Source organism: Leuresthes tenuis, unplaced genomic scaffold (assembly GCF_036924035.1).
Source record: "Leuresthes tenuis unplaced genomic scaffold, fLeuTen1.0.hap1 SCAF_4, whole genome shotgun sequence".
NCBI lineage: Eukaryota > Metazoa > Chordata > Actinopteri > Atheriniformes > Atherinopsidae > Leuresthes > Leuresthes tenuis.
The window spans coordinates 15,502,658-15,528,225 of NW_027325358.1; the positions used below are offsets into that span (position 1 = coordinate 15,502,658).

The following is a 25,568-nucleotide window of genomic DNA, read 5'->3' on the forward strand; positions in this document are numbered from 1 at the left end:
CTATGATTAGAGACAACGTGACCCTGATTTCTAATTAAAACATATTGTTCTCGGGTGGACAAGTGCAATCTGAAAATGACTAATGAAAGTGAAAATGTAAAAGCATCCCTTTAAAGCGTTAAACTTCCCCATAGTCTCCCATTCTCTACTTGGTCTTCTGACTTCCACAGACACCCCTCTGTCTCTGACATTATGTTTGTGTACAAGTGATTCATCATCAGCTAATCCCTTCCCTCTGCAGTTTGTCTTCTCACATTATCTCAAACATGCCCTCAATCCACACGTCCCAACACCTTGGGTGTTGTTGGTGTGGCACATCACAGAGCACATGGCCTCACCCCCCTCAGCTTCAGTGATGCTGGTGAACACAGCAAGCTGCTGTGAATTAAGCAATTACTCTTTGCTGCACGTTTGAGTCTTTATGTTCTGGCATCATGTCCAACATCCATCAGGCACCTACACAGCAACGCCACAATCTAAAAGCACAAGCCAGAGGTGGCTGAACAGTCAGCGCACACACTCAGAGGAGTGGAAAAATGGGTATTCAGTCAAGGTCACCTTGCACATTTACTCTTTTCTCCTCAACCTGCTTTACATCCAGCACCTGGTGAGCATGGAGACTGATGAGGGACCATTCGCTCTCCTCAGGGCTTTATACACAAGTGGCCTCGCTCACACATACATTTGAGGGTGGTGGAGTGTGATACATGACTGCGAAGATGCAAAGGGACACAAAGGGATTTTGATTCTAGTTACTCCTCCCACACTCTCTGCTCCTGTTTGGCTCCATGCCTCTCATTATATGTGGGGGGTGCTCGTGCGTTTGTGTGTCTACGTGATTGCTCATGTCTATATGCACCTTTGATAACCCACTGCTTGCTCTTCACCCTGCAGGCTACATGCTGTGGTGGGAAGTGCCAAGTACAGAGTTGAGCCGTGAGGAGCGATCCTTGTCCAACTCCACCCTGCAGTACCAGCTGACAGGCCTCACCTCTACGACTGTGTACACTCTGCAGGTGGCTGCACTCACAGCTGCGGGCAGGGGCGTGGTCACATCCTCCACCATATCCACCGGAGTTCCACCAGGTACTGTAAATACATACACACACATTCATGAGCGGATGACAGTGGATGCTAAAAACATCTTTCTTCTTGTGTGAATATGCCCGTGTAGCAGAGTAAATATGAGTGATGAGCTCTCACGATGCCATTGTCTTTCCTCGGGCTGATAAGTGGCTGTTACTGTGCATCCATGAATCATCACCCACACTGCCGACAGATACATTCACATACTCAGTCACACACGAGTTATTCATTTACAGAAACTTACAGAGCGCTCATCATGCAGACAAAAAATGCTTTTGTCTGCATGATGAGTTCATGTGATTGGACAAAAGCCAAGTTGCAGTCATTATTAGTGCTGATTAACTACAAATAGCAACATGGAAAGGATGCAGCCATGGATAAGAGGGGACATGAGACGGTGAAAGAACAGGACTAAAGAAGGGAGAGGAGATTGAGAAACATAATGATGGAGGAACAGAAACTGCAAGAGAATGCAATCTCCGAAGAACAGAAGACCCAATTCTCTCAGAAATGGACTGAGTAGAAGTGTTTGAGAATGGAAGAAAAACCCAGCTCATACAAGCAGGATTTTTGTCCTAACATTTTCTGATGACTAATTTATGAGTAAAAGCAGAAAAAGTGAAAGCAAGATGGATACAGACAGTTCTTAGATTCAGAGGTTATTCATTAATTCATGAAAGCAAAAGACTGAAAGAAAGACGAAGAACTGAAGATTAGGAAAAAGAACTGAAGAATGAACAGAGAGAAAGCAGGAGAGAGAAAAGGAGAGAGCCACTAAACATAGATTCTTCTTCGGTTTATTTATTCATGAATTCATGGAGTTGAGGGAATTTAGTCATTCATCTAAGCAAGGCAGCTGATATCAACATTTCCACATTATAACCTTTACAAGTTTGCTGCTTACATTTACAGAGCAGCGGTGACAGTTAGCTGCAAATTCTCTTGAGATACACATGTAGATTGCTGTATTTGGGCCAGAAAACACAAGAACTGGACACAGTTACATTATCATTCTTTTATTAAATATTTTACGAAATCTTGCTAAATCTGTCTGGCTTGACTTGGCGTATTGATGTTTAACAACACATATCATTTGGTTTAACAAATGGGCTTAACAGACATGGGTTTTATCATGTGCAGCAAACGTGGCACTCATAATTATGCAGCAGAATTGATTGGATTACAGCGAGTCTCAGAACACTTACATCATCCAGAGACACCCAACATTCGCCAAACATCAGAGAAAAGTGTTTGAAAAGTGGGTCTGATGTGCTCAGCCTTGTTGTGTTTCGGTTGGGGGGTATAAAGCAAAGTAGATTGTTTTGATTGTGGAACATGTTCGTTTCATTAACAGAAACAAGCTGCCACATATTTGATTTGTTAGCGGCACATGATTTTAGAAAGCTGTTGTCAAACGTGCAGCTTGCCAAACAAATGCCAGTTCAATTCAGTAGCTGTCAATGAAAGTGTCTGCTCAGAGGCAGTTACAAATGTGGGCTGCATTTGAAAGGTTGAGTTGTAAAAACCTTAAAAAATGAATATTAATTTATGGCTGAAATGAATGTGCAAACCATATTATCATTCCTTTTTCCTTTTTTCTGAGGGTAACAAAAATCAAAAGGACAGGGGGAAATAATTGTTTTCCTCTGGCGACACCTGTTCATCTCAGCTCTCAGTTGGAATGAGACAGAAGCAGGAACATTTTAAAATTGAATCTGTGGTGTTCCATAGAACACACCAAAGAAAAAAACCCATGTTGACTCAGTGCTGCTACATTCAGAGAAATATTTGTACTCTTTGCAAAATTAGTTGATCTCCAATTACTTTTTTATCAAGTTCTAGATATTAACATTTGTGCACTGGGATGAGAGGTGCCGTCTAAACATCTCTTCTGAGCAACTCGTTCTCACTGAAACAGCTCTTATTAATTGGTTTTCATGCATTTTAGCCTTTTTTTCACAAGGTAAAACTGTAGCTAGAAATACATTGGACCTAAAATATGACAATGAATTAGCTCATTTTTCAGCTCGTCAGCTCTGTGTAGTTTTTGTGTCCGGGGTTTGGTCTGAGCCATCAGTTGGGGTTATCATTTTCAAGTCAAGTCTTCCTGTTTTAGCCTTTTATTCCTCTCCAGCGTAGTTGTGTCACTCAGGCTGCCATAGTCGATCAGCTAAACTGCCTGCTTTCTGTGTCTCATTATTGCCATGGTGATGGAACAAAGTCAGAGTAAGGATGGGTCAAATGTAATTTCACTGCTTTGCTGCCTATTCAGACATTTTTAGGCTTTAAATGGAATATAGTGGACAATGCATTTAATTCACACCGCCCCCACTGCCGTTCAGATTAATCGTTCTCCATATTGTATCGTCCGCCTTTGAAAAAAATAAATAAATTACTCTCACAGAGAAAAATATAGCGGCAAGTGCCCAAGCTTTTGTTCAAATGAGATTTTCATGTATTCATTTTTTTATGGCCAAAGATGGACTTTAAATAAAGCAGCAATTTCCTGGTTCACCTCTACTTTAAGCCTCTTTTGTACGAAAGTCATTATTGGCAACACTGTTTTGTTGCTTTGCTATCTCTGTTGTCAGTTTTACCGAGGGTTTATTTGAGATAATCCATGTTGCAGTTTTTGTGTTGTCCACATATCTTCTCACTTTGCGTAAAAGTCTCTGGGGTAAGTTTTCTTTCCCTGCTCGAACAATTTGTCATGTTGCGATGACGCCGTCCCTTTTTTCTTGAACATAAAAGTGAGCTCTGTAAACAAATGTGTTTTGGATGTGGTTGCAGCAGCACGGGCAAGGAGAGAAGTTTTTCCATCTCAAAAAGTTTGAAAGTATTAAGATTTTTAAAAATGGGGTTCGCAGACTTCTCATTTTGTAAATCACATTATTATGAGTGCAGTACGCTCAGAGGTTTGGGTGAGTAAATAATCATATACCTGTATGAGTTTATGAACCTCTGTGGTGAAAAGTAACCTACAGGCACAAGCTGGATAATAGCCAAATTTTCATAACGTTCTTTGCAGCTTTGTGTAAAGCACTTTTCTTTCCTTTCTATCTGTAGAACTTCCTGGAGCTCCTTCTAACTTAGTCATCTCCAATATAAGCCCTCGGACAGCAACGCTTAGGTTCCGCCCTGGTCCTGATGGCAAGACTGCCATATCAAAATGGATAGTCGAAGGACAGGTAAATGTGTCAGTGTCATGTGCACTTCTGCGGGCAGTCTCTGTGGTGAAACTGAACAGTGTTGCAACATACTGTCTCTTTAACAGGTGGTGAAGGAGGATGCAAAGGAGGAGACATGGAAAGTTGTCTACCAGAAAGACAACCAGCCAGATGCAGACACACTGCAGATACCCAACCTCACTCCATTCACTCAGTACAGGTGAGCAGCAAACACGCTCAGAATACACAAGAACACACACTTAAGCATGCGCACAAGCATACACATATATGTACATATATATATATATAGATATATGTAATTACATATGTATAAATATATACACACACACTCCAACTTGCACACATCTCACTCTCCACCAGTTTCTGCTGTATTGCAAGGCTCAGGTGAAGTTCGATAAATCACACAGATGCACAGAGAGACAGTTCCATCTGAGACTTTTCTGTTCGTCAGCACCTTCACAGCTGCAGCATGCAGATCCTTATTACCCTCCTGCAACTAGCTAAAGGGAAAGAGGGAGGAGAGGGATGAGGGCAGGGGAGAAGAAAGTTGATGAGAAAGCTGGAAGGACAGCATTAGGAGAAGAGGAGAGGAGGGATAAGAGACAAGCAGAACAGGAAATAGATGAAAAGAGAGGAGTGTCTGTAATCTCCTCTCAAGAGCTGTGAGGTTTCATTTTCTGATGTATCGGCACTCAGAAGAGCAGCAGCGCTTCCTCTTCTCCCTGTCCCTCTCCTTCTCTATCTCTTTGTCTGTCGATTCTCTGTGTTTATCCGTCTGTCGGTCTATGTCTGCCTCTTGCTCCCAGTATCTCTGCCTTCTTCTGTAATGGGATTGTGGTGTGTACGCACACATCATACACTCATAGGGATTACGTTGTCACAGGCAACACCATTGGGACGATAGATGAAGTGATGCACTCGTCTGTATTTCTTATCCCCTTCTTTAAGTCCCTCTTTACACCCTGCTCTCTATCTCCCAACACAGGGACAACAGCTCATAGATGTAGTCTCTTACATGCACACCCACAGATCACTCTCAAACACACGGAAGCATGAGTGCATTTACAAGTAACAAACGTAACAAACTCTCCCTTGTGTCTGTGTTTGTGTCTACAAGTCTGCATATTTAAGTATATTTCTCTTCCTGACTGGATGTTAGGAGCCCTCAGACAGCCTAACGTATTCTGGTTAAGACTTTTACTTGTGGAACAAATAATCCAAATATCAAAATCCTCTCACTATATATGAGAGCACATAATCAAAATATCTTCTGTCTGTTTATTTTGGAAGGCTATTTATGTATTTACTATATTACTGTATACTCTATATTTTTTATTTTGAAATTAAGATAACAAAAAAAAAAAAACATTTTCCATGCGGTAACCAGCATGAAAGGTAAATTGATCAAATCTGTCTGACATCTCTTCCCCTCAGAACAGCCTCTGTCAGAAATCTTTGATACACTGCATACAATGAAACCACCACCGTTTCACTGGAAAACTCCAGTCTAATTTAGGCTCAGTTATATATGACCTCACTTCATATTTTGTTTGTCTTGTGTTTAAAGGGACACATTGATTCCTCTGCCATCAAGTCGCACAGCACAAAAAGTCTGCTCTTATTCCTCTTTTAATAGGCTGTGTGTGTAAACTGTAATGGTGGGACAGCTGGCGCCAGTTTAACTTTATACCTGCTGACATGCAACAAGGCAGATGGATTTCTGTGAGACCATGCTCACAAAAGGAACCATCTTGCCAGGCATTTGTGGCCAAAAGAACAATCAGCATCTGGTGCTGGTCGTTACTGGTGGGATTTAACTGTGATAGCCAGCAGCTGTGCCTCCAAAGAGGTTAGCATAGATTATTGTACAGTACTGTACGACATCGGTGATATCACAACCGACTGAAAACACTTGCTTCATTGAGAAAAGGCCAAAGAGCAACATTGAGTGCTTTTCTATACTAAAAAGATGTTTATCCTCCGACTTACTTTGGCAAGAGCTTGATTTACGCTTCCCCACTTCATTGATGTGATTTGTTGAATCTAGCGCTTGACAGACGGTAGTAAACAGATGGCCCCTCCAATCATCCGAATCATCTGCCATATATGTTTTCAAAGTGCCTTTTTCCAAACTGTTTCCAATGACTTCTTCTGTGTTGGTTCTGTGAAAAAAATAAAAATCATCCTGTAAATCAGGTTAACATGCAACTGAGTTGCTGAAAATAAGAATCCGTGTAGACAAAAATCGGGGTTTAAGAAACTGTTACTAAACACAACAGAAAGATGTAATGATTTAAAAATGGATCAACATCACTAAAAGCATACTGAGAGGAGCCGATTGTGGAGTGAGAAGCACCACTCATAGTTTCAGTGGATTATTAATTAGTTTCCCGTCTGTGGGGACAAATTGAATGACAGATCTCTCCACAACCTTACATACTTACCTTACATTATACTATACTATACAGAGGGAATACCCTTATTGATCACTTAAATCTATCATAGTGGTGAATTACTGTTAGCTGACCTTGTTATTGCTGGAATTCTTTTTCCACGACCCATTGGATAAAAAAGCACTGATGTTTATAAAATCGTTTCCAGCTTGTTTTTACAGAATATGTATATGTAGATAGGTTTATATGTGTCTAAGACATAGCAGTATCTATTCATGCGTGCATTGTATTTGACTAGAAAGCACTTTCATCACCTTTAATGTGCTCAATGAATAAACTGCCCTTCATCTCATCCTTGAGCCCACGAGTTCAAATATAATGATAATGCCCTTTTGTTTATTGTACAAATAATTAGAAACAGCAGCATTTTTACTGCAGCAGCAATCAAATGCCGGTTCACGATAAACAGTAAATTCCCTGATGATTCTGTAGTCTTTCTATAAATAAACACATTTAGTCTTTCTCCACCTGGACAGCATTTATTGTTTTATACTTATATTATATTGTATGTTGTTATCTGTCTATCTCTATCTATCTAGCAGCATCACATATGGTCACCAAAAGTCTGCATTCTTGGTGACCATCTGAAGGCCATAAACATGCTGGTAGTTCTAGGAGGCCTTGTCAGTATGTTTGCAGCTATCATGATCAAAAAGACATTACGCAACTGTTTTTTCATCACCAGGTTCAGGATGCAGCAGGTGAACATTGTTGGTTCCAGTCCCCTGAGTGCCCCCTCAAGGCGGATTCAAACCTTACAGGCTGCCCCCGATACACACCCCTCCAACCTCAGCCTTGTGTCTGCCACACAGACCAGCCTACGATTCAGCTGGAAGGTACTGACACAAACCCATACACACACACCAAATGCCAACTTGACTCTGAAAGCCATTAAGCCCTCTTCTGCCCCTTTACACTCATTTACATTGTGCTAATTAGACTGGGATTTCTTTGGTTTCTTTGCTCAACCTTTTTGTGTATTCACTCTTATTTTTAAATCAGAGTCCTTGTGCATGAAGTACGTATTGTACGTTCACTCACCAGCAGCAGGACTGAATAGGTTGAGTGGCTGACAGCCTGTAATCAGTGTCTCTCTTGGTTATCAGTGCTAACACTAATCTGTCACATTTCCCATTCACCGTTTTGGACCACTACCAGCACAAACTGCAATGTAATTTTCTCCTCACTGTCTCTTAGTTTTTGCTCTAGTTTCTACTCATCATCTGTCTGTCTTTCCTTCCATCTCTCTTTTACTCCCCCTTCCATTCTTCTATTACAACATAAATGGAGAGCAGAGTATTTTTCATTTAAGAGTTGGAATGAGAAAAAGAGCCTGTCAAATCAGACACAGATGGGCTACCAGTGCAGCATGCTAATGGAATTTAACCTGTATGTTAGCGACGAGCCCGAGCTATGCTAGTTTTCTGCTGTAATGGAACCATCACAATGGTTTTAGCCAAGGCTATTATTCTAAGCTGCATATTAAGGGCAATAAAGCTAATGTGACATTCAGTGTTATGGCTCCTAAATGCTAAGCTTTGCTAAATCACTCGGGTATTTGAAATGACGGGGTGTCTCACTTCCTTATCATTTGCACAGCACAGAGCAACCACTGTACAGTTCCGGTTAAAATCGTCGTCTGTGGAATTATCCACTGTGAACAAACTGAACTGAACTTGTTGCTTACATGATTTTAGGAAAATTAATTGTGGAGGTAATGCATCATCGCATGGTGGCTCAGAGGCTTTTTAGAAAGATGAAATTACAGAGAAAAAAGTGTGCAGAGGAGGGAGTCAGGAAAACAAATTATAGATGGAAGACCGAGATGGAAAAAGAGATACAGAGAGAAGGATTGAGAATTGAGATTTCAAAGGCCAGAAAGCAGTGAGGCTTTTTCAGTGCAAATTTACTTTGACATACATTTTTTTTGCTTTTGTATTGATTTAAAATACATGGCGTAAAAAAAGAAATGGGATTGCAGTATATGTATATATATTTTTTATATAAATGATATACTAAAATATGAAAATACATGAATTTTCACAAGATTATTTTAATAGATTTACATAGTGACAATGAATCATTTAATTCAGCTCAGTTTATTCATATGGCGCCAGTTTACAACAAAAGTCATCTCAAGACACTTTAGAGATATGGTCCTATTCAATCTAGTTATAATCCCATTCACTTGAATTGTGTCTTATACCCGACACACTGTGGTGAGTTTCAGAAGCATTCCATAAGCTGCTTTGTAATCTGCTTCTCAAATAACACGTGGGTGATCTATTTTTGATGGATGTCGCATCAAACAGCACAGTCTAAATGAGTCAAATAAGAAGTTAGGAAGAAGCTCACAAACACCATATACAATCTTTTTTTTTTAATAAAACACCGTATGCAGACTCCTGATTGTATATCCATCACTACGTAGCTGTAGCCCATGGCCTAGGGCCAGAAATCAGCCAGATAGAGGATTTGAGCCATGGATAATAATCAGATTGGGAAACACAAGATCATAAATATATATAAATGACAGCAGCAAAGAGGACAAAGTAGGAAGCAATCTGTAAGAGTTTTGGCAGTAGGTGTGACAGTTATCAAATATAACAGAAAAACTTGAATTTGTTCAACTTAATTTGAGTTTTACAGTTGGGAACATGATACACTCCGGTTCTGACATGCTGCCAATGTGAAATAAAGTCATGTTAAGGCTAAAACAAAACTGCATTGCAGCCAGAATGCAGTTCAATCTTGTGGAAACGAGGTTTGGTTTCACCTATGATTCCCTCTGTGCCTCTGAGTGAAGGCCTGTTATTATGCAGGGATGAATACATATCCTCTTCTTCCTCTATCATAATGTTAATGATTAAACTAAATATCTCGCAGCTCTAGTTTAAAATAGGCGAGGCTCATTTAGATAAGATATCCGACATTTCCATAAACCGATCACTTTATGGTTTGATGTAATAATCATTATAATCTTTTCCAAAATACATGTGAGCTTCTCTCTTTACCTTCAGTCAATTATGCCTGTAAGTATGAATCATCTCTGTCTGTTTTCAGAAATATGACAGTTTTTCTTTTAATCATTCTATTTTATTCCATCACATAACAATTTTATCTTTTTATTCCTTTTTTTCATGGAAAGCTCTGCAGCCAATTTCTCGAAATCTCCACCGATGAATTACCAAGTAGGAGGCAGCTCTTGGCTGCCAGTTGGTGACATGAGCTACTTACATGGGCTGGGATTGGCACACTGATTCTCATTCATGAAACTGTGCAATAAAAATGTATGATGGAATAAAAACTACAAAATTCAATAATAGAAAACCTTCCCGGGAGGTGGAATAAATATTTTCTGAGCAGACATGGGTTTGCTTTTACTTTTATACTAATGCATTTTCATTTGTTTCGAGTTTTGTAAGAATGTGTAACTTTCTTAACTCATTTGGAAAGTACTTATAAAACCATGGAAACATAGCAATAATAATGATGATGATGCTAATGATTATGACGGTAAGAAGAGTACATTTCTTGAATCTGCTCTTTTTTCTCATTCTCTTTGTCTGTGTTACTTTCAGCCTCTTCCAGAGTCCGACTACAACAGTAGTCCAGAGTCTGTCGGCTACCGGCTGTGTGTATGGCAGACTGATGGCCAGGGGAAGAACAGGACTAAGGATGTTGAGGGTGGAGGGGACACCAATGAGGTCACATTAGAGGATCTGAATCCCTGGACCCAGTACCAAGTTCAGATACAAGCATTCAACTCTATAGGACCAGGGCCGTGGAGCCACGCTGTCAAAGCACTCACCGCCGAATCAGGTATGAGCACAGACCTCATTCAATCTTCTTCCTGTTTGCAACAGTATCCAACAGAGAGGCCTTTGAAACATTGTACTAGCTGGGCATAAGAAGGCAGATGGATGAGAAATAAAGTGCTCCAATTACCTTCCTGTGTCTCCTCTCGTCCTACCACCTCTCTCTGCCCTCTGCTGGCTCCCTCTGTTTCAAAGAGGGAAGATTGATGGAAAGAGGGAGGGGAAGATGATTGAGGTAAAATCGAAGATTGGTTCAGAGAGTGAAGTAGCCTGTGTGCATGTGTTTCTTTGTGTGCTCTTTAGTTCCATCTGGGTCTCCAGTGAATGTGACTGCTGAGGCAGTGAGTTCCTCCAGGATCATGCTCACCTGGTCTGCTCTTCCTCGGGCACAAAGGAATGGAGACATTCTCGGGTATAAGGTGAATAAAAACACTCAGAACCACAAAAAGACATTCAATCCAACCGTGATATTCTCACTTGACCCTTTCAGCCCATTATCACTTCCTCCAACACCACTGAGCACTCTCACTCTCTCTCTCACACACACACATAGATGCAAACAAAAATCTGATATGAACATGATGTAATATCCTGTAACTATTTCAGTTTGTTCCTCTTGCACTTTTGCTTTTAAAAACAGCCTGCTTCTGTAATTATGTTTGGGGGCATATGTGTAATAGTATGCATGCATATTAGAGAAGCTTTTCATAAAACAGCACTTTGTGTCATGTTGTAGGTGAAACAATAGTTGGATTATTCAGTGGTGTAAAATGAACAATAATCCTTAAAGCCGGTCTGTTGTAGAAGGTACTTTATCTCTAATTCAAAAGCGTAAACTGCATTTTTTGGCAAGAAATTGCAATGTTTTCTGTGTTTATTCATAGTCTGAATATGCTTTGGAGGAGGTTCAGCATTAGTATTTGTGTCCAGACTTCCCACCCACTTAAGCAACTGCAGTGTATCCACATTCTCCATGTTAGAAATCACCCATTTCTTGTTACTACAAAACAAGGCAGAGATGACTGTCGTGTTGCAACCCAGATGGTTAGTTGACATAATTTACAATGTCCATGTCTCTAAAAATACTCACACCCTGCAGCATTTTATTCAAAGTTCAAAATCAAGAGAAAGCGTTTAGAAAATGTCTGTGTTTTTGCAAGGCTGCCTTCCTAAGTGACCCTCAGAATAGCCATATGTCCCTTCATAAGTGTATGTATATTTGTTGATTTAAAAGTGGCACTGAGTGCGCCTCTTGATCTTCACCCAAACACAGCGGAGCAAAGATTTAAAAGGATGTGAATTTATCTTCAATGCGTGGACATGGCTGTGTTATGAATGCATAAATCTGCAAAAGGAAAATAAGCTCTGTTTGGGTGATATAAAAAAGTGCTCCACCTCCCACTCCCCTTTTACTTTTTTGAGAATATATAAAATCCAGGTCACATTATCCACCATGCCCAAAGCACATCACACCCCACATCTGTGTGTTTTCTTGTGCCTTCCTGTGGATCTTACTGAGCGGCATGTCTGCCATGTTAATAGATGGGAAGTGGCTGCCAGCAGCAGCTCTTTTACACATTTCATCCCCCAGTAGATGTTGAATAGTTTCCTCTCTCCCTGCTGTGACTGCCTTATATCTATTTTTGTTTTTAGACATTTAAGCTCGAGGTGACATTTTCCTTAAGTTGTTTTAAGTGTGTAATATTGTAGTTCAAGCTGCCAAACTTGAAAAACAAAGGAAGTTTTGTGGGGGGGGGGTATTCTTCTTTTTGTTCATTTTTTTCATACATGGCTGCAAGTGTGATTTTTATTTCAGCAACACACAAAGTTTGATAAAATGCTATATTTTACACCATCACACAATCTCATGAAAGGCCCACACATGAACGGTATAACCTGATATAGTCTTTTTCTTTGTGCTTCTATCTCCATTTCTGCCTACATGTTCCATCACTGACTTTACAATGAACATGTTGAACATTGTGTTAAGAGTTAATCCACAGTATTGCTCTAATTTTATTAGTGCCTTGCAGACGCCTTCCTGTAGCTGGGTGTTCATTTTCAGTGGGTTCTTTTGTTCTTGCAGCTACCTTTTACAAACAAATAGTCCTATGATCCCTTGTTAATTAACCTGTTAGTTTTAGAATCAGTTTTAAGATACTTGTTTTTGAAGTATCAGATGATCATGTTTCTGCCTCCGTGCATTTAGTTTTAGCCTCATTGCTGCCCAACTGTCCCAGCATGGCTCTCCATAGTAACACAAATGTACTTCTTCTAGCATCTTGCTGCTACTTGGGAGCAGTTTCAACAATGTGTGGCGCGGTCCGAGGTGTGGGCTACAGTTTCATGTACTGCTGCTGCTGTTGTTGGTCTTTTGTCTTTTCCCTGTAGCTAAAAAGACAGAAGTCACCATGGACTGCTGTGAGACTGAGTGAAACTAAACATTGAAAATGATTTAAATGTTCAATGTAATTGTTGTTTATGCTTTTTTGTTCATTATCAATTTTCAAACTTCATCCTCTTTGCGATGAAATCCCTGTTGCCCAACTTCAAATTCCAGTTCAAGCTCACTTGCAGGCAATCAGAATTCAACCTAAATGGAGCATCATTTTCGAAGGGCTACGCATAGCTTTTTGGAGGACACATAAGCCTGTCTACATTAGCCAACCCAATATCTTTTGCTCTGCATGGGGTGAAAGCAACGCTGACAGGATTGTAGCTGCTTTACCTTTTAGTCAAGAAAACTAAAAGTCTAGAAATGAGTGTCTCTTAACTTTCTTAATTAAAAGTTGTCTTTTCTCTGCTGATGGTATTTATTGCATTAATAATTACAATTATCTCATCTATATCTCTCATTGTGGTGCCATAACTGTAAATTACTTTGTAACTGTGTTTTAAAAGTTGTATCCGTGGGAGCAATGGATGAGTGGGAGCCTGATTTCTACTGAATGCATGAGTGAAAGATTTTTGGCTTAGCTTGTTTAATGGTCAGTCACAAAATGTAGAATACTGGCAACCTTATCATATAAAGTTACAAAAGATAGTGGAAACTGAGGGACAAATAAGCAGCAGTGCGAGGGACAGATTCCTCGTCTTGTGGATGTGAATTCATGTCCAACATTGTTTTTGTCATTGCTCATAGGTGTTGTACAGTGAGAAAGACTCTGAAGGCCCTCCTAGTGTTAAGGTGACAGAAGGAGAGGGAAATTTATCGCTACTCCTTGGGGCCCTTAAAAAATACACAATGTACAAGCTGCAAGTGCTGGCGTACACACAGATGGGTGACGGCCCACCCAGCAACCTCATTCTGCTCAGGACCAAAGAAGACGGTAGGAGCTCCATCTCTGTGTCTGTTTCAGTACTGGCCTTTGTCCAAAAGTTTTTTCAACCTATCTGCAGTCCTCACTCCAAATCTCCAGCAGTTCTTCACCTTTTTACACTTTGCTGTCAGCACAGACACATTGAGTGCGAGCGTTTGTGTGAGTGTGCGGCATCAGATGCAGAGAGCTGGTAACCATTGCAGACATTTCAGAATGGCAGCAACCTGGTGTGTCAGAATTTTAAACCGCAAGCAAACTCACACATACAAAGACTCACACTTGCGCACAAAAACAAACACAAAGAGGCTCACACATGCACACCACACACACACACACTCCCATCATCCTCTATCAAGCAGTGTCACGTTTGAAAAGTTTTTCTCATTTCAGGATGAAACAAGAACAGGGAAGTCAATTCCCTGCAATGTATAATGAACCTCCGGTCTGTCCGTCACACACATACACATACTGTACACCCACAGATGCACTCACACATTCAAGTTGACATGTATTTGCTGATGCGGAACATGCACTTTTATCAGGAATAAAGTCAACGTCTGTGTGAGGTGGAAAGAAAATTACAATTCCTATACTGTGTCCTTTACAAGTGCTTTTCAAAATGTGAAATGTGTGTGTATCGGTGGCAAGCATCTGCACATCTATTTGTGAGCCTAACATGTTAAAATATAAGAGCCAAATGCTGGGATGCTGGCCTTCTCATTACAGTAATGAAGGAGTTATTTTGAGCAGATCCTTTTGCTGATTTCTTAAACTGGATATTGATATGCTTTCATTCTGCTTCCAACTCCTTTTTCTGTTTTCCTTTCCAGTGCCAGGCCCCCCCGTCCGCATGATGTTTCCAGACGTTCGATTGACATCAGTTAGGGTGGTCTGGCAGCCACCCTCCTTCCCCAACGGCATTATATTGGGTATGAAAGCAAACACTGACATACACAAGTGAGCAGACAAATTGCTGAAGGACAAAGCTCAGGCTATGGGAGAAATTATTTAGCAGTTCTTAACATGGGCAGGCAGATACACACAAAAACACACATTTTTGCTGTGAACCTTCAAGGGAGGGAAGGAAGTAAAAACCATAAAATTAAAAAGAGCTGATTCTGTAGTGTGGTTTTTGTGCTTTCAAACGAGGGTCAGCTCTCTGTTCCCTCCATTTCACGGCTGAAATGTTTGGAAGTTTATCTATTTTTGTGTGTGTGAGGGCAATGAAAAGAGTAACTGAGAAAAGGTCTGATGCAATGCTGAAGACAGTTTTCCAAATTGATACATAGGCTTATTTATAGACCTGTTTAGATTTATGAAATTCACTGGATTCTGAAACAGTCAAGCACAGCAGTGCAGTGTGAAGCAGACAGAACAGGTGACAGGAATGTGTGAGCTGCTGAGAGGAGGGAGGGAAACGACAGAGATGTGCAGAGGTGAGAAGAGGGACAGGAGTGTGTGTGTGTGTGCGTGTGCGTGTGTGTGTGTACTGAACAGAAGGAAAGAGTTGGTATTTGTCCTCTCAGTAGGGGAGGGAGTTGAGCAGGACAGTTTGAGTGATGTGTGACTGTATTGCATTGGAGGGAGGACATTTAGTGCGACACCACTCAGTGACAGAGGGATGAGTGGGAGGGCAAATCCCTCTTTTCATTGCACTGACACACAGAGACACGCAGCCCTGCTGTGTCCTTGTTGAATGCATGGTGTTTGTGTGTGTGCAGACACAAATAACTGTCGAGGACTGGTTTCTTTAGTGCTCATGACTGCCATTTCTCTTTGGGTTCTCAACCCAAGTGACCCAGAAGATGGACGAAGGAGAAACAATAGCAGTGAAAGTGCACTATCCAATTTGGCACTGCAAGGTGACACATTTGTATTCTCCCCACAACATATTTGAATATAATGCGCAAATGTATGAAAGATACAAATACAAACTACAGTCTTGTTCCATAATCAGTTATGATAACGAGTCAATGTCTAAATTTGTGAATTGAGTAACTGCCTGCTTTGTAGAGCAATTTATTACACACTTGTATGCAATCTATTTTATAACTATATACATATATATATTCAACATAAACAGTTTGCATTCGATAAACTTTAGTATGTTAAATGTACGTAATGTGTGAAAAACAATGACAACGTCAGCTCTGAGAATATTTGGTGTTCACACATTTAAACAAGGTGGCAATTTCATAAGGTATGGTGATACACAAATCATAACAAAATGATCACAAATTAGAACAGTTGCTGTGAACGGGGGAGTTAATTAGCAAACAGAATTATGTCATCAGTATGCCCACTAACTTTAATTAATGTATCCATAATCTTGTATTTAGAACAGCTTTAAATACAGTCTAAGTAAATAGCAAACAAAGCGTTCCATGAAACACTTGAAATAAACAATGAAATGTTAACCAAATTAATTGGGAACACAGTGTGTAGAAAGCCGTGATTTGACTTACATTCGGTTTTCTCTTCGTGTTCAATCATGTTTGGGGGATAAAATGCTAACAAGCCTGTAGGTTGGAGTTTGTATTTAACACGTTCCGAGCCTCAGTGGGAATCTATCCACAGCTCTTGTTTAAACTATGCTTGTTTGTTTAAACTATTGCAAAAGTCTATATGGGAATATGAAGTGATTTTCTCATTTTAAAACAAACTGGGTGACAAACTGAACTGTTCAGCCACTTAAAGGTGGATTTTGCAGCTCTGGTAGTTAACACCACAAAAAGACAGTTTTACCAGATGAGATGTACGTTTCCAATCCCATTTAAAATCAGTTTAGTCATTTATAAGTCTTCTCTTTTTTTCAGCCTGTTTATTGCTTTTCGGATCTGCTTTATCAGAGCAAAAATAAGTTTTTGTGAAGCCACTACTGTTCCTCTTTGGTAATTCACACATACCAATCAGAGGAAGATCAGCACCACAATAATACATGCAGCCTTCTTCGAGGCATCAGCTGCGAAACGTTACACCTGCAACAGAAGTTAAGTTAACAACACAAGCTTCTTTCCTTTTCTGCTCAAAAGCTGTCTTAAGTAAAGAGAGGCACCACCAATATTTACTTTTGTTTTGTCTCTTTTTATGTCATTTTGAACCTTTGCTGCTGAATGCTGTTTCTTTATGGCAGGGGGTGGTGGTGAAGGTCGCTTGGTAGGAGGTTCTGCTGTTGTTGTGATTAACTTCTACATGTCTCTGTTCTCTGTTAGCCTGCTGTTTGTCTGGTTGCTGATGCCAGCGCCAGCTACTGCTGCCGCTTCTTCTTCTGTTGGCTGTAGGGCAGAGTAAACACAATGGTGACTCACATCCAATTCTGTGGCACACAGGGGTATTACAGGAAAACCCAGACTGTCTTGAAAATCTCTGTTAATTACCTCATAGGTATTGCTTTTCCCAATTCTGTTGATGGCTGTAGTAGAGTTTTTTTTTTACAAAGAGCACCTTTAAGTCCAAGATAAAGCAAAATTGAAAAAAAAACAACATATAATGTATGAGGTCAATGAGAAACAGCTGGATACAGAAGCTGCTCATCCTGAGTGCTTCCCTCTGGGAGGTAACATGAGACATACTATAAGGCACATGTTAAATCATGGTGGAAAAAAGGAGAGGAGGGCTTTCATTAATATGAAACTATCACTTGATGTAACATGGATCCGTCCTTGTTACAGCAGCAATGTCCCAATGACCTTCAGCTCAGAACGATGCTACGCCCTGACCCAGTTGCTTAGATGTGATTTGTGATCTAGCTGTTATCCTATAATCTTCCTCACACAGCATTCACATTAACATACAATCAGACTTTCTGATGAGATTATCGCCCACAAAACCAGATTAGGTGCCTTTGAGCAGAGCATTATCCTGACATTCCAAATGTGACCTAATCACACAGGCTTACTTGTGTGTTTATACCAGTTTGTAGACACACAGGGGGTGTGTAAGAATGTGTGTATTTGGTGTACAATACAATCCTCATAATAGGAGCCTTTGTGAGTGGCCAGCGGCCTGTGGAAAGCTTGGACAGGGATCAGTGCTTTGAGTGTATGTGTGTGTATGTGTTGAGGGATGTTAGTGTTATTACATGGCCTACTGCTCTTGAGACAGAAACAGACAGAAGTCATGTACACCATGGGTCGTTGCCAAGGGTACAGAAAAGACGCTGTATGTTTGTATGATATCAATATGTGAGTTTGTAAAATTGTGTGCACGTCCACTGGAGTTCAGAATCCAAATTATGGTTGTCTCTAACCAAATAGGATAGATGTCACATTTGTCAAATCCTCCCTGTATCGGATTGCATTTTCAGAACCTCCAGAAAAACATGTTTTGTTTGTGAGTTGAATGAAATTATGCTGAAATGATGATACCTTGGGTGTTGAATTGTGCAGCTATGTTTTCAGGGTTGTCCCCCCCCCAATCTAATATTATACTGTCTTTGATTTCTGTGAGCACGAAAAAAAAAAGAAAAATTCAGACAAAAAAAAATTCACACAGATCTTGACTGTCTCTCACCAGGTTATCAGATATCCTACCGCCTTGACATCAAAGACCCTCAGCGCTGGACCACAGTGGAGGTGGGCTCCAATGCTCGGCAGTTCACTGTGACAGGACTTACCTCTGAGCAGACCTACGTGTTCCGCCTCACTGCTCGGACTGCTGTCGGCTGGGGAGAACAGCAGGAAGCCCTGGTAGTTACCATTGAACGCAGAGGTAAAGGACACACACATACACCTATTCAGTGTTCAGAGTACAATTAGTCTCTCTCGTGATCCAGCTTCACTCAAGATGCTGCACAAACATGTTGAAAAAATGTCAATGCTGTGAATTATCAGACACAGGTGTCATAATTAACAGACGATTACTTGGCTTCTCTCTATAACAACAGACAAAAATCTTTCAAACCATTCAGAAGCAATGCACTGCAAAAGTAATTTCAGACACCTCCGAACATACTCACATACTTTACAGCAGAAGGGTTGAGCAGGAGTCAAACGTACCAAAAATCTGAACCTTTCAACCAGAGAGGGCAGTAAAACCCGGCTGCTGGGCTCGGTCTGAAGTTACATTTTAATGATGGCTGCATTCCAGATGTGGACTCTGTACAGCATCTGCCAAAACCAAGATTTGGCATACAGACTCACTGATGGGGCTTTGTACTGAAACAGACTTATAATGAATGCTGTAAGTTGGGCCTTTGCTTCTCTTTCGGTGCTGCGAAGAAGACCCATGGGGGCACGCCTTTTGTTTTGTTTGCATGTGGTCGATGGCTTTTTTTGGATGGTGTTGCTTATAGTTTTAGCAAGTTAACAAATACATTGTGAGGATCCCAAAAGTTTGTGCGTGTGTGTGTGCCTGCCATGCCTGCCATTTGAAAAGGTCACTTTTTGTAGAAAACCATCTTGATTTTATAATTATTTTTGTCTGCTCGCTGAAAAACATCTTGCATTAATGTGTTTTCCTGAATATCTAGAAAAGCTATGTGAAGTTTTATCATTTTTAGAATGTTACAATCTCCGGAGCTTTGCATAGACGCAGGAGTGGTGTATAGTGATTTATGTGAAGTCAAAAAAAGGAGTGAAAAAGCCAGCTGAATCTTTTAGTATCAGCTTGAGTGTCTCAGCAGAAGTAGTTGGTTGTTGGACATGCAGAATCAATTATAACTAAACGTTAAATATCATCCAAAGACAAAACATGTGACAATATAACAAGATATATATATAACAACACAAAATTATATTTGGACGCTCCTCTGGACTTCACCATAAATGGGAACACTGCAGTCACAAGGTATCAGCTCTCTTGACAAGTTATAGTGAGTTAGGTATTCAGAAAAAAATAACCAGGGGATTTATGTAAAAAGTTTAGTTTTGATAAGAAATGATAAAAAGAGGAAATCAGTGGCATTCAGTCTTTTATAACTTCTGGGCCAAAGATAACTGCTTCTTGTGTGAGGAACGATCATTGCCACTCAGGCTTCTTTCCTGTAGCACTGTTGATCTGTTGTGGACCAGTGAAAAATGTGGTTAGCTGCTAACTATAAAGCTCACGCTCGATGTTTTATTCCAAAGGTGAGAGAACAGACCTAAAAGTCACATCTAGATGGCATCAATCTTGTTTTCTAAATGAAAGTAATTACTACTGATCAATAGCTCTGTCATCGCTCTACAATTATGGCAATTATGTCTTTTCGAGCAGAAAACACGCAGTTAATTTCCCTCTAACATTTCATCTAATTGTAGCAGTCAGTGGCCTCATCACAAAGTATAAACAGCAGCAATAAAAAGGTTTTTGAAACATTAAGTCAAACGCTGCGTATGACAGGCCGTGCCTGTGGTGAGATATATGAGGTTCAGCAACGACTGCAACTCTCCCGCTGTTTTGTCTCTTAAAACTTGAGGCAAACGCCATTAACCCTTCAACAAATCCATGGCCACTGACAGCCAGTAAGGAGGAAGAAGTTTTGTTGTGACTTTATCATGGTAAACTGAGCAAATGGCACCATAGTTTTTCCTTTAATCTGGCAACAAAAAGTCTAGTTTTTATCCTGCTCTGATTCAGAGGTTGTTCAGAGACTTTTCAGCATCTCTCTTTTTCCTGCTTTAGTCAGCTGCTTTTATTTCTTCAGAAAATTCAGGCAATCCTTTACCTTCAGTCTGTACTCTTATTATTTGGACAATGACCAACATCTTACTGTTGAAATATTTCAGACACTAACATGTCGTACATCTAGGCTACTGGTGTGTGTTTATGTGTGCACAAGGTAACACATTGTCATTTTGGATGACCCTTTAAGGATGTTTGACTAATTAGATGTCATACTGGAATGAATAGACAGAGGATGCACAGAAACTGACAGCCCTGTGTTATCTCAATGTTTGGAAAGCTAGAGCCAGTATTAGAAAATAACGCTAGCAAACAGCAGGAATCTAATAAAACAAAGAGGCTGACTGAAATGACTCAAATGTTGTATTAGGACAAAAATGCAATTGTTTTTAATTACACATTTGTGTTCATTTTATGGTTGCCTCATGCATCCTGTGTTTATTTGGAGCAGCAGTTGTGCACGTCCTCAGCAATTAACCACATGCATTTGCAAGATGCAGTCAATGCGTTGGATCCCATACAGCTAGATGTCCTATACCCTTGATAAGGAGCCTTAACATGCTATCTATAGTAGTGCTGCCAATGTTAAAATCAACCAAAAAAAATCAGTACAAACTTCTGTTGTTGCCGTGTTTATTGCTTACATCCTGCATACCTGGAAGTTGAACGCAGTCGGTGTTTACTGGTGAGCTCTCTCATGGGATCGTCCAGTAACAGGTGTAGTGCAAGATTACGCTCACAGGGAAACTGGTTGCCATGTGAGTATGATGTATAAAAAAAAATATGTGCATATTTCTGTTGTACTACCAAATAGGAAACCCTCACAAACAGATAAGAATGTGTTGTGCGTCACACACAAGTTCTGTGATTATCTCTGACGATGTGTCAACAAACTAATTTCATTGTCAAATTATTAAACAGTACTAAATGATTTGCGGTAGTCAGTACCTGGATGCTATATTTGTTTTGTTTGTTTCCCCAGAAAGTTTAAGCTTGTTTGAGTTTTCATGCTTTTCATGCTTTAAGAAGCTATACAACCCTACAGGTTCCTCAAACATTCCTTTGGCAGGGATTCAGCATTCAGGTCTTTAAAAGTATCCTTTTCCTCATTGACTGAAAAGTGTCAGCTTCTTTGAATGCTTCACTAAACCTTATATCGACTCATTAGTTTATAGTACATCAGCCCACATAGTGACAAGTTACATCAGACCTTTTCAGTTTGCATTAATGGGAGCGTAATTTCAGGTTTTGGGGTTTTTTTTGCTTGTTTTTCATCTTTGGGACAATGAAAGATTTACTATTAAAAGTTCTTAAGGCAAATGTGATATATAACAGATTAACATGAGCATTTTTCAGCAATTTAACGCTCACGTGTCTTTTTGGGGGTTAAGTCACAGTGGTTCTGGTATCTCTGCAGCCTACCACTGGAATAACTTTCAGTGTTTCTCACTGATTTTAATACTTTCATACAGTTTTCCCTGATCTCTCTAGAGTTTTCTCTGTAAGCTTAGCAGCACATTCTATGTCAAGTGAACCCTAATTGAAATCCAAGAAAAGTTTCAGAATATGACACTTAAGTGAATTTTGGTGGCAAACCGGAGATCATGCAATTCTTTTCAGTGGTATCATCTTGTGCAGTGCATTTAATTGGATCAGATATCTTTATATTTGCAGCATCATTATCGGGATTTCTTTAGAAAAGGATTCAGAGGCTCTCTGCTCCACTTCAGTAGCAAGAACAGCTCGTTCTTGCTGTGAGATAGACAGAATAGCCCAATAGAGATTTCTTTCTGATGATCCTGAAGAGACCAACTTAATCCCTTGAAAAAGAAAACTGGCTTTTTGCCTCTGCGTATAGATGTGTGAGGCTACATGCATTAGAGAGTAAAACAATGATTCTTTCTTCAGAGATTAATCTGTGCCAAGGTTTGCCTCCAAAGGTTGACAACAGATAAGGTGACGAGCGCAACGGCCTATTTAGCTCAATCTGACTCGTCGCTCTCTGTCTCTCTTTCATTTAACAACATGATATGTACATGATGAAAGGGCCTCATTTGTTCTGACAACCATGAGTTTATTATCAGAACATGATCTTAACTGTGGATCAGAACAAAAGGGGAACAGGCACGAAGACACAGATGGTATCTGAGAGACAAAAGAGGGAACGCAGTTGTCAAATTTTTGAGGGAATGAGGAATACGGTGGTCTGGGAAAAAGGAGACAAACAGATTTGACTGAAATTACTTGTGATAAGATGAGTGACGGAAGCCGGGCCGGTATGGCCGTCAGTGTGTGTGTGTGTGTGTGTGTGTGGCTTTGATTGTGCGTGTTGAGAAAAAAAGTGCAGATTAATTAAACTTCAGAGACAATCGATAATGCTTTTATTTCTAGACTTAATCGATAACCTGATGCCCCTGAAATTAGACAGTTATGCCTCCAGCTCAGTGTTTTTGTGTCTACTGAGGTCTACTTATCACGAAGATACTGAAAACACGGTTGTAAAAAGATACAGGCTCCTAGAGCGATCTTTCATCTTGTAATTGAATAGCACACAAATACACACATGCACACGCACTGCCAATCTGTTGAGAAATAGTTTTGTTGATGCTGAAGTAATTACATGTCTTGGTTCACTTAAACTTTTAGGCACACACTGATGCATGTGACGTCTAAACGTTGGCTGGCTATTTCTTGTGTTACAAGGATATTGTCTGTAATAGTCAATATGTGAAGCCAGGGATAGTCTGCAAATGAAAAGAAAATACCGATGTAAACGAGTATAGCAACGCATTCAGATGTTCCACACAGGTTCACTAGAATTTAAGTTAAATGCTGTTTGCTGTGAGCTCTTTAAACACTGCTCATACTAAATGCCCGCTTTCTGCAGTCAAGCAAAGAGGTCGAAGAAACACTATTACCTCCAGCCAAAAACCACTTTAGAAAACTAATTTCTTATTCATATTGCTAGTTCTTTGATCATCCCATATTTTCAGATAAGCATGACAAGGACAAGATAAAATAAATTTGAAAAAATATTGTAACAGCAGGAAAGATGAAAGCAAAGATCATTTCACGGAGTTTTCCACCCTTGATTCCAAATCATTCCAGCTAAAATACATTTCAGAAGTCTAAATATACTTCCACCATTAAACTTTTATTAAAAGTTCAGACAAATTGACACCGTTCAGAGACGCTGAGCTGTCTTTAACCTGTTAGGCTCTTATCATACGCCTTTGAATTTTGACCATTTCTGTTCAAATAATCAACACATGGGTTCAAAATAAGACAACCGTACGGCTGTAAAGATTAACCGATACATATTTAAAGCTTATTTTAACATTGTAATTACATCAGAACGTGGAATAAAATGTGCTATAAACCAGTCAGCCTAATTACACGTTTAAAAGTCTGTTGACTAAAGCTTTGTCGTAGATCCTATAAAGATTTAATCTGAGCTTTTCGCATCAACATCAGAGTGGCTCTGACCCAGTTTCACACCACTTGATCAGCCTGTCCACCTGATGTCCCACTCAGATCTAGTAGCTACATATACGTTACATATACGCCCACAATCTTTGTTTAAGGATAAATATATATATATATGCTGTAATATCCAGCAACCATCACTAATGCGGTTTACAATGCACAATCTAACATCTGGATATCATTTGTATTTTATAAGAAGGAAGGAACACTGGACAAAAGTGCCAATCTGAACATGCACCTGGTTGAATCCCTGGATGCTTAAAGAACGCAATCAAAAACAACATCAATACACAATATACGGACACAGATAGTGAGAATGTTTTTCCAACCGCAGGTTAAACACAACTCTGTGATTTGGTTGAGAGTGACAGCTGTACACACTGTGCATACATTAGAGCCGTGGTAAAAGATACCAACAGTTTGAAAATGAAGTCAAACTAGAAATATCAAGGAAATTTTTTCATGTGCTGTAAATGACAAAAATACTTATTAAACACGTCTATTTTTAATGCAGTTAACAAAACCCACATGCCACAGAAATGATTCTTTTCTTCCATATATTTTTATATATGTCGAGCAAAAACTAGGACTAGTGTTTGATTAAGTTGCACTAAATTGAATTGAATAATTTTCTACAATATAGTTAATCTCTGAACTGTATCTTACCCTGTGTATCTGGATATATTGACTCTTCATATAAGGGAAAGATACACAACACCAGAAAACAGGCAACTCTTGAATTACCTGAGGTCATCTTATTTCCTGATTGACCTGGTTTCTCTGAGTAACCTCGGTCTGTGTGTACCGCTATATCATTAATATAAATGAGCATTTCAGCAAATCAACCACAATCATTTTTGAAAAGTTTAAATTGCTGTAAGATTTTAAAGCTCTACCTCTATCATCTTCTCCATTCCCCTCCTCCAACATCCTCATCACCTCCACAGAGCGTCCCCAGCCGCCCAGGAAGTTGTCCGTTCCTCAGGATGAGGTTGAATCTCACAGACTCCAAATCTACTGGGTGATAGGTGGCTCAGGCTCTTCTCCACTGAGGTACTTCACCTTGCATCTCAAGGAGCTACCCGATGGGGCCTGGAAGACACACACAGCCGACATCCCATACAATGTGACCTCTTGGACTGTCAACAGGTACACACTCACACACAATTTACAGTCATGTGGGCACATAAACATGTGTGTGCACATATATATTTATATATATATATATATATATAGCTGCTTGTTTGGTTAGAAAAGTGTAATGAGTGAGTTAAACGGCACGTTGGTTGCGATATTAATTGTGAATGTCAACTTATAATATTTGGCTTATAATATCAGACTCAATCATACTTAAATTCTAATAGTCTGACGTGGACAAACACAGCCGAGTGCAGTGGAAAGAAGATCACTTTTTGATCAGAGTAGGAAGCATTAAACTGTGAACTTGATTTAAATGGCAGCGTTGGGCTCATGTTCTTCCAGAAAAAAATCAATTTAGAAAATAGAAAAATACCCCCTACATGGGATTTCTGGAGAAGGAAACACGTTGACAATAACATCTTGTAACAAATTAGTACAGCACTAAACTATAAGTCTAAGCTACCGAGCTTCGCT

The 25,568-nt window shown here is 39.9% G+C and overlaps 1 protein-coding gene across 1 annotated transcript in view; it reads left to right on the top strand.

Moving 5' to 3' along the window:
* The window catches only part of LOC140305783 (protein sidekick-1-like), a 224,884-nt gene that overhangs the window by 177,148 nt on the left and 22,168 nt on the right, over positions 1-25,568 (top strand). The window contains exons 21-30 of the mRNA XM_072384767.1: positions 895-1,086; positions 4,153-4,274; positions 4,361-4,473; positions 7,413-7,563; positions 10,309-10,549; positions 10,849-10,964; positions 13,688-13,874; positions 14,696-14,794; positions 18,381-18,575; positions 24,902-25,103. Coding sequence (XP_072240868.1) covers positions 895-1,086; positions 4,153-4,274; positions 4,361-4,473; positions 7,413-7,563; positions 10,309-10,549; positions 10,849-10,964; positions 13,688-13,874; positions 14,696-14,794; positions 18,381-18,575; positions 24,902-25,103 — 1,618 coding nt within the window. The remainder of the gene's footprint in view (positions 1-894; positions 1,087-4,152; positions 4,275-4,360; positions 4,474-7,412; positions 7,564-10,308; positions 10,550-10,848; positions 10,965-13,687; positions 13,875-14,695; positions 14,795-18,380; positions 18,576-24,901; positions 25,104-25,568) is intronic.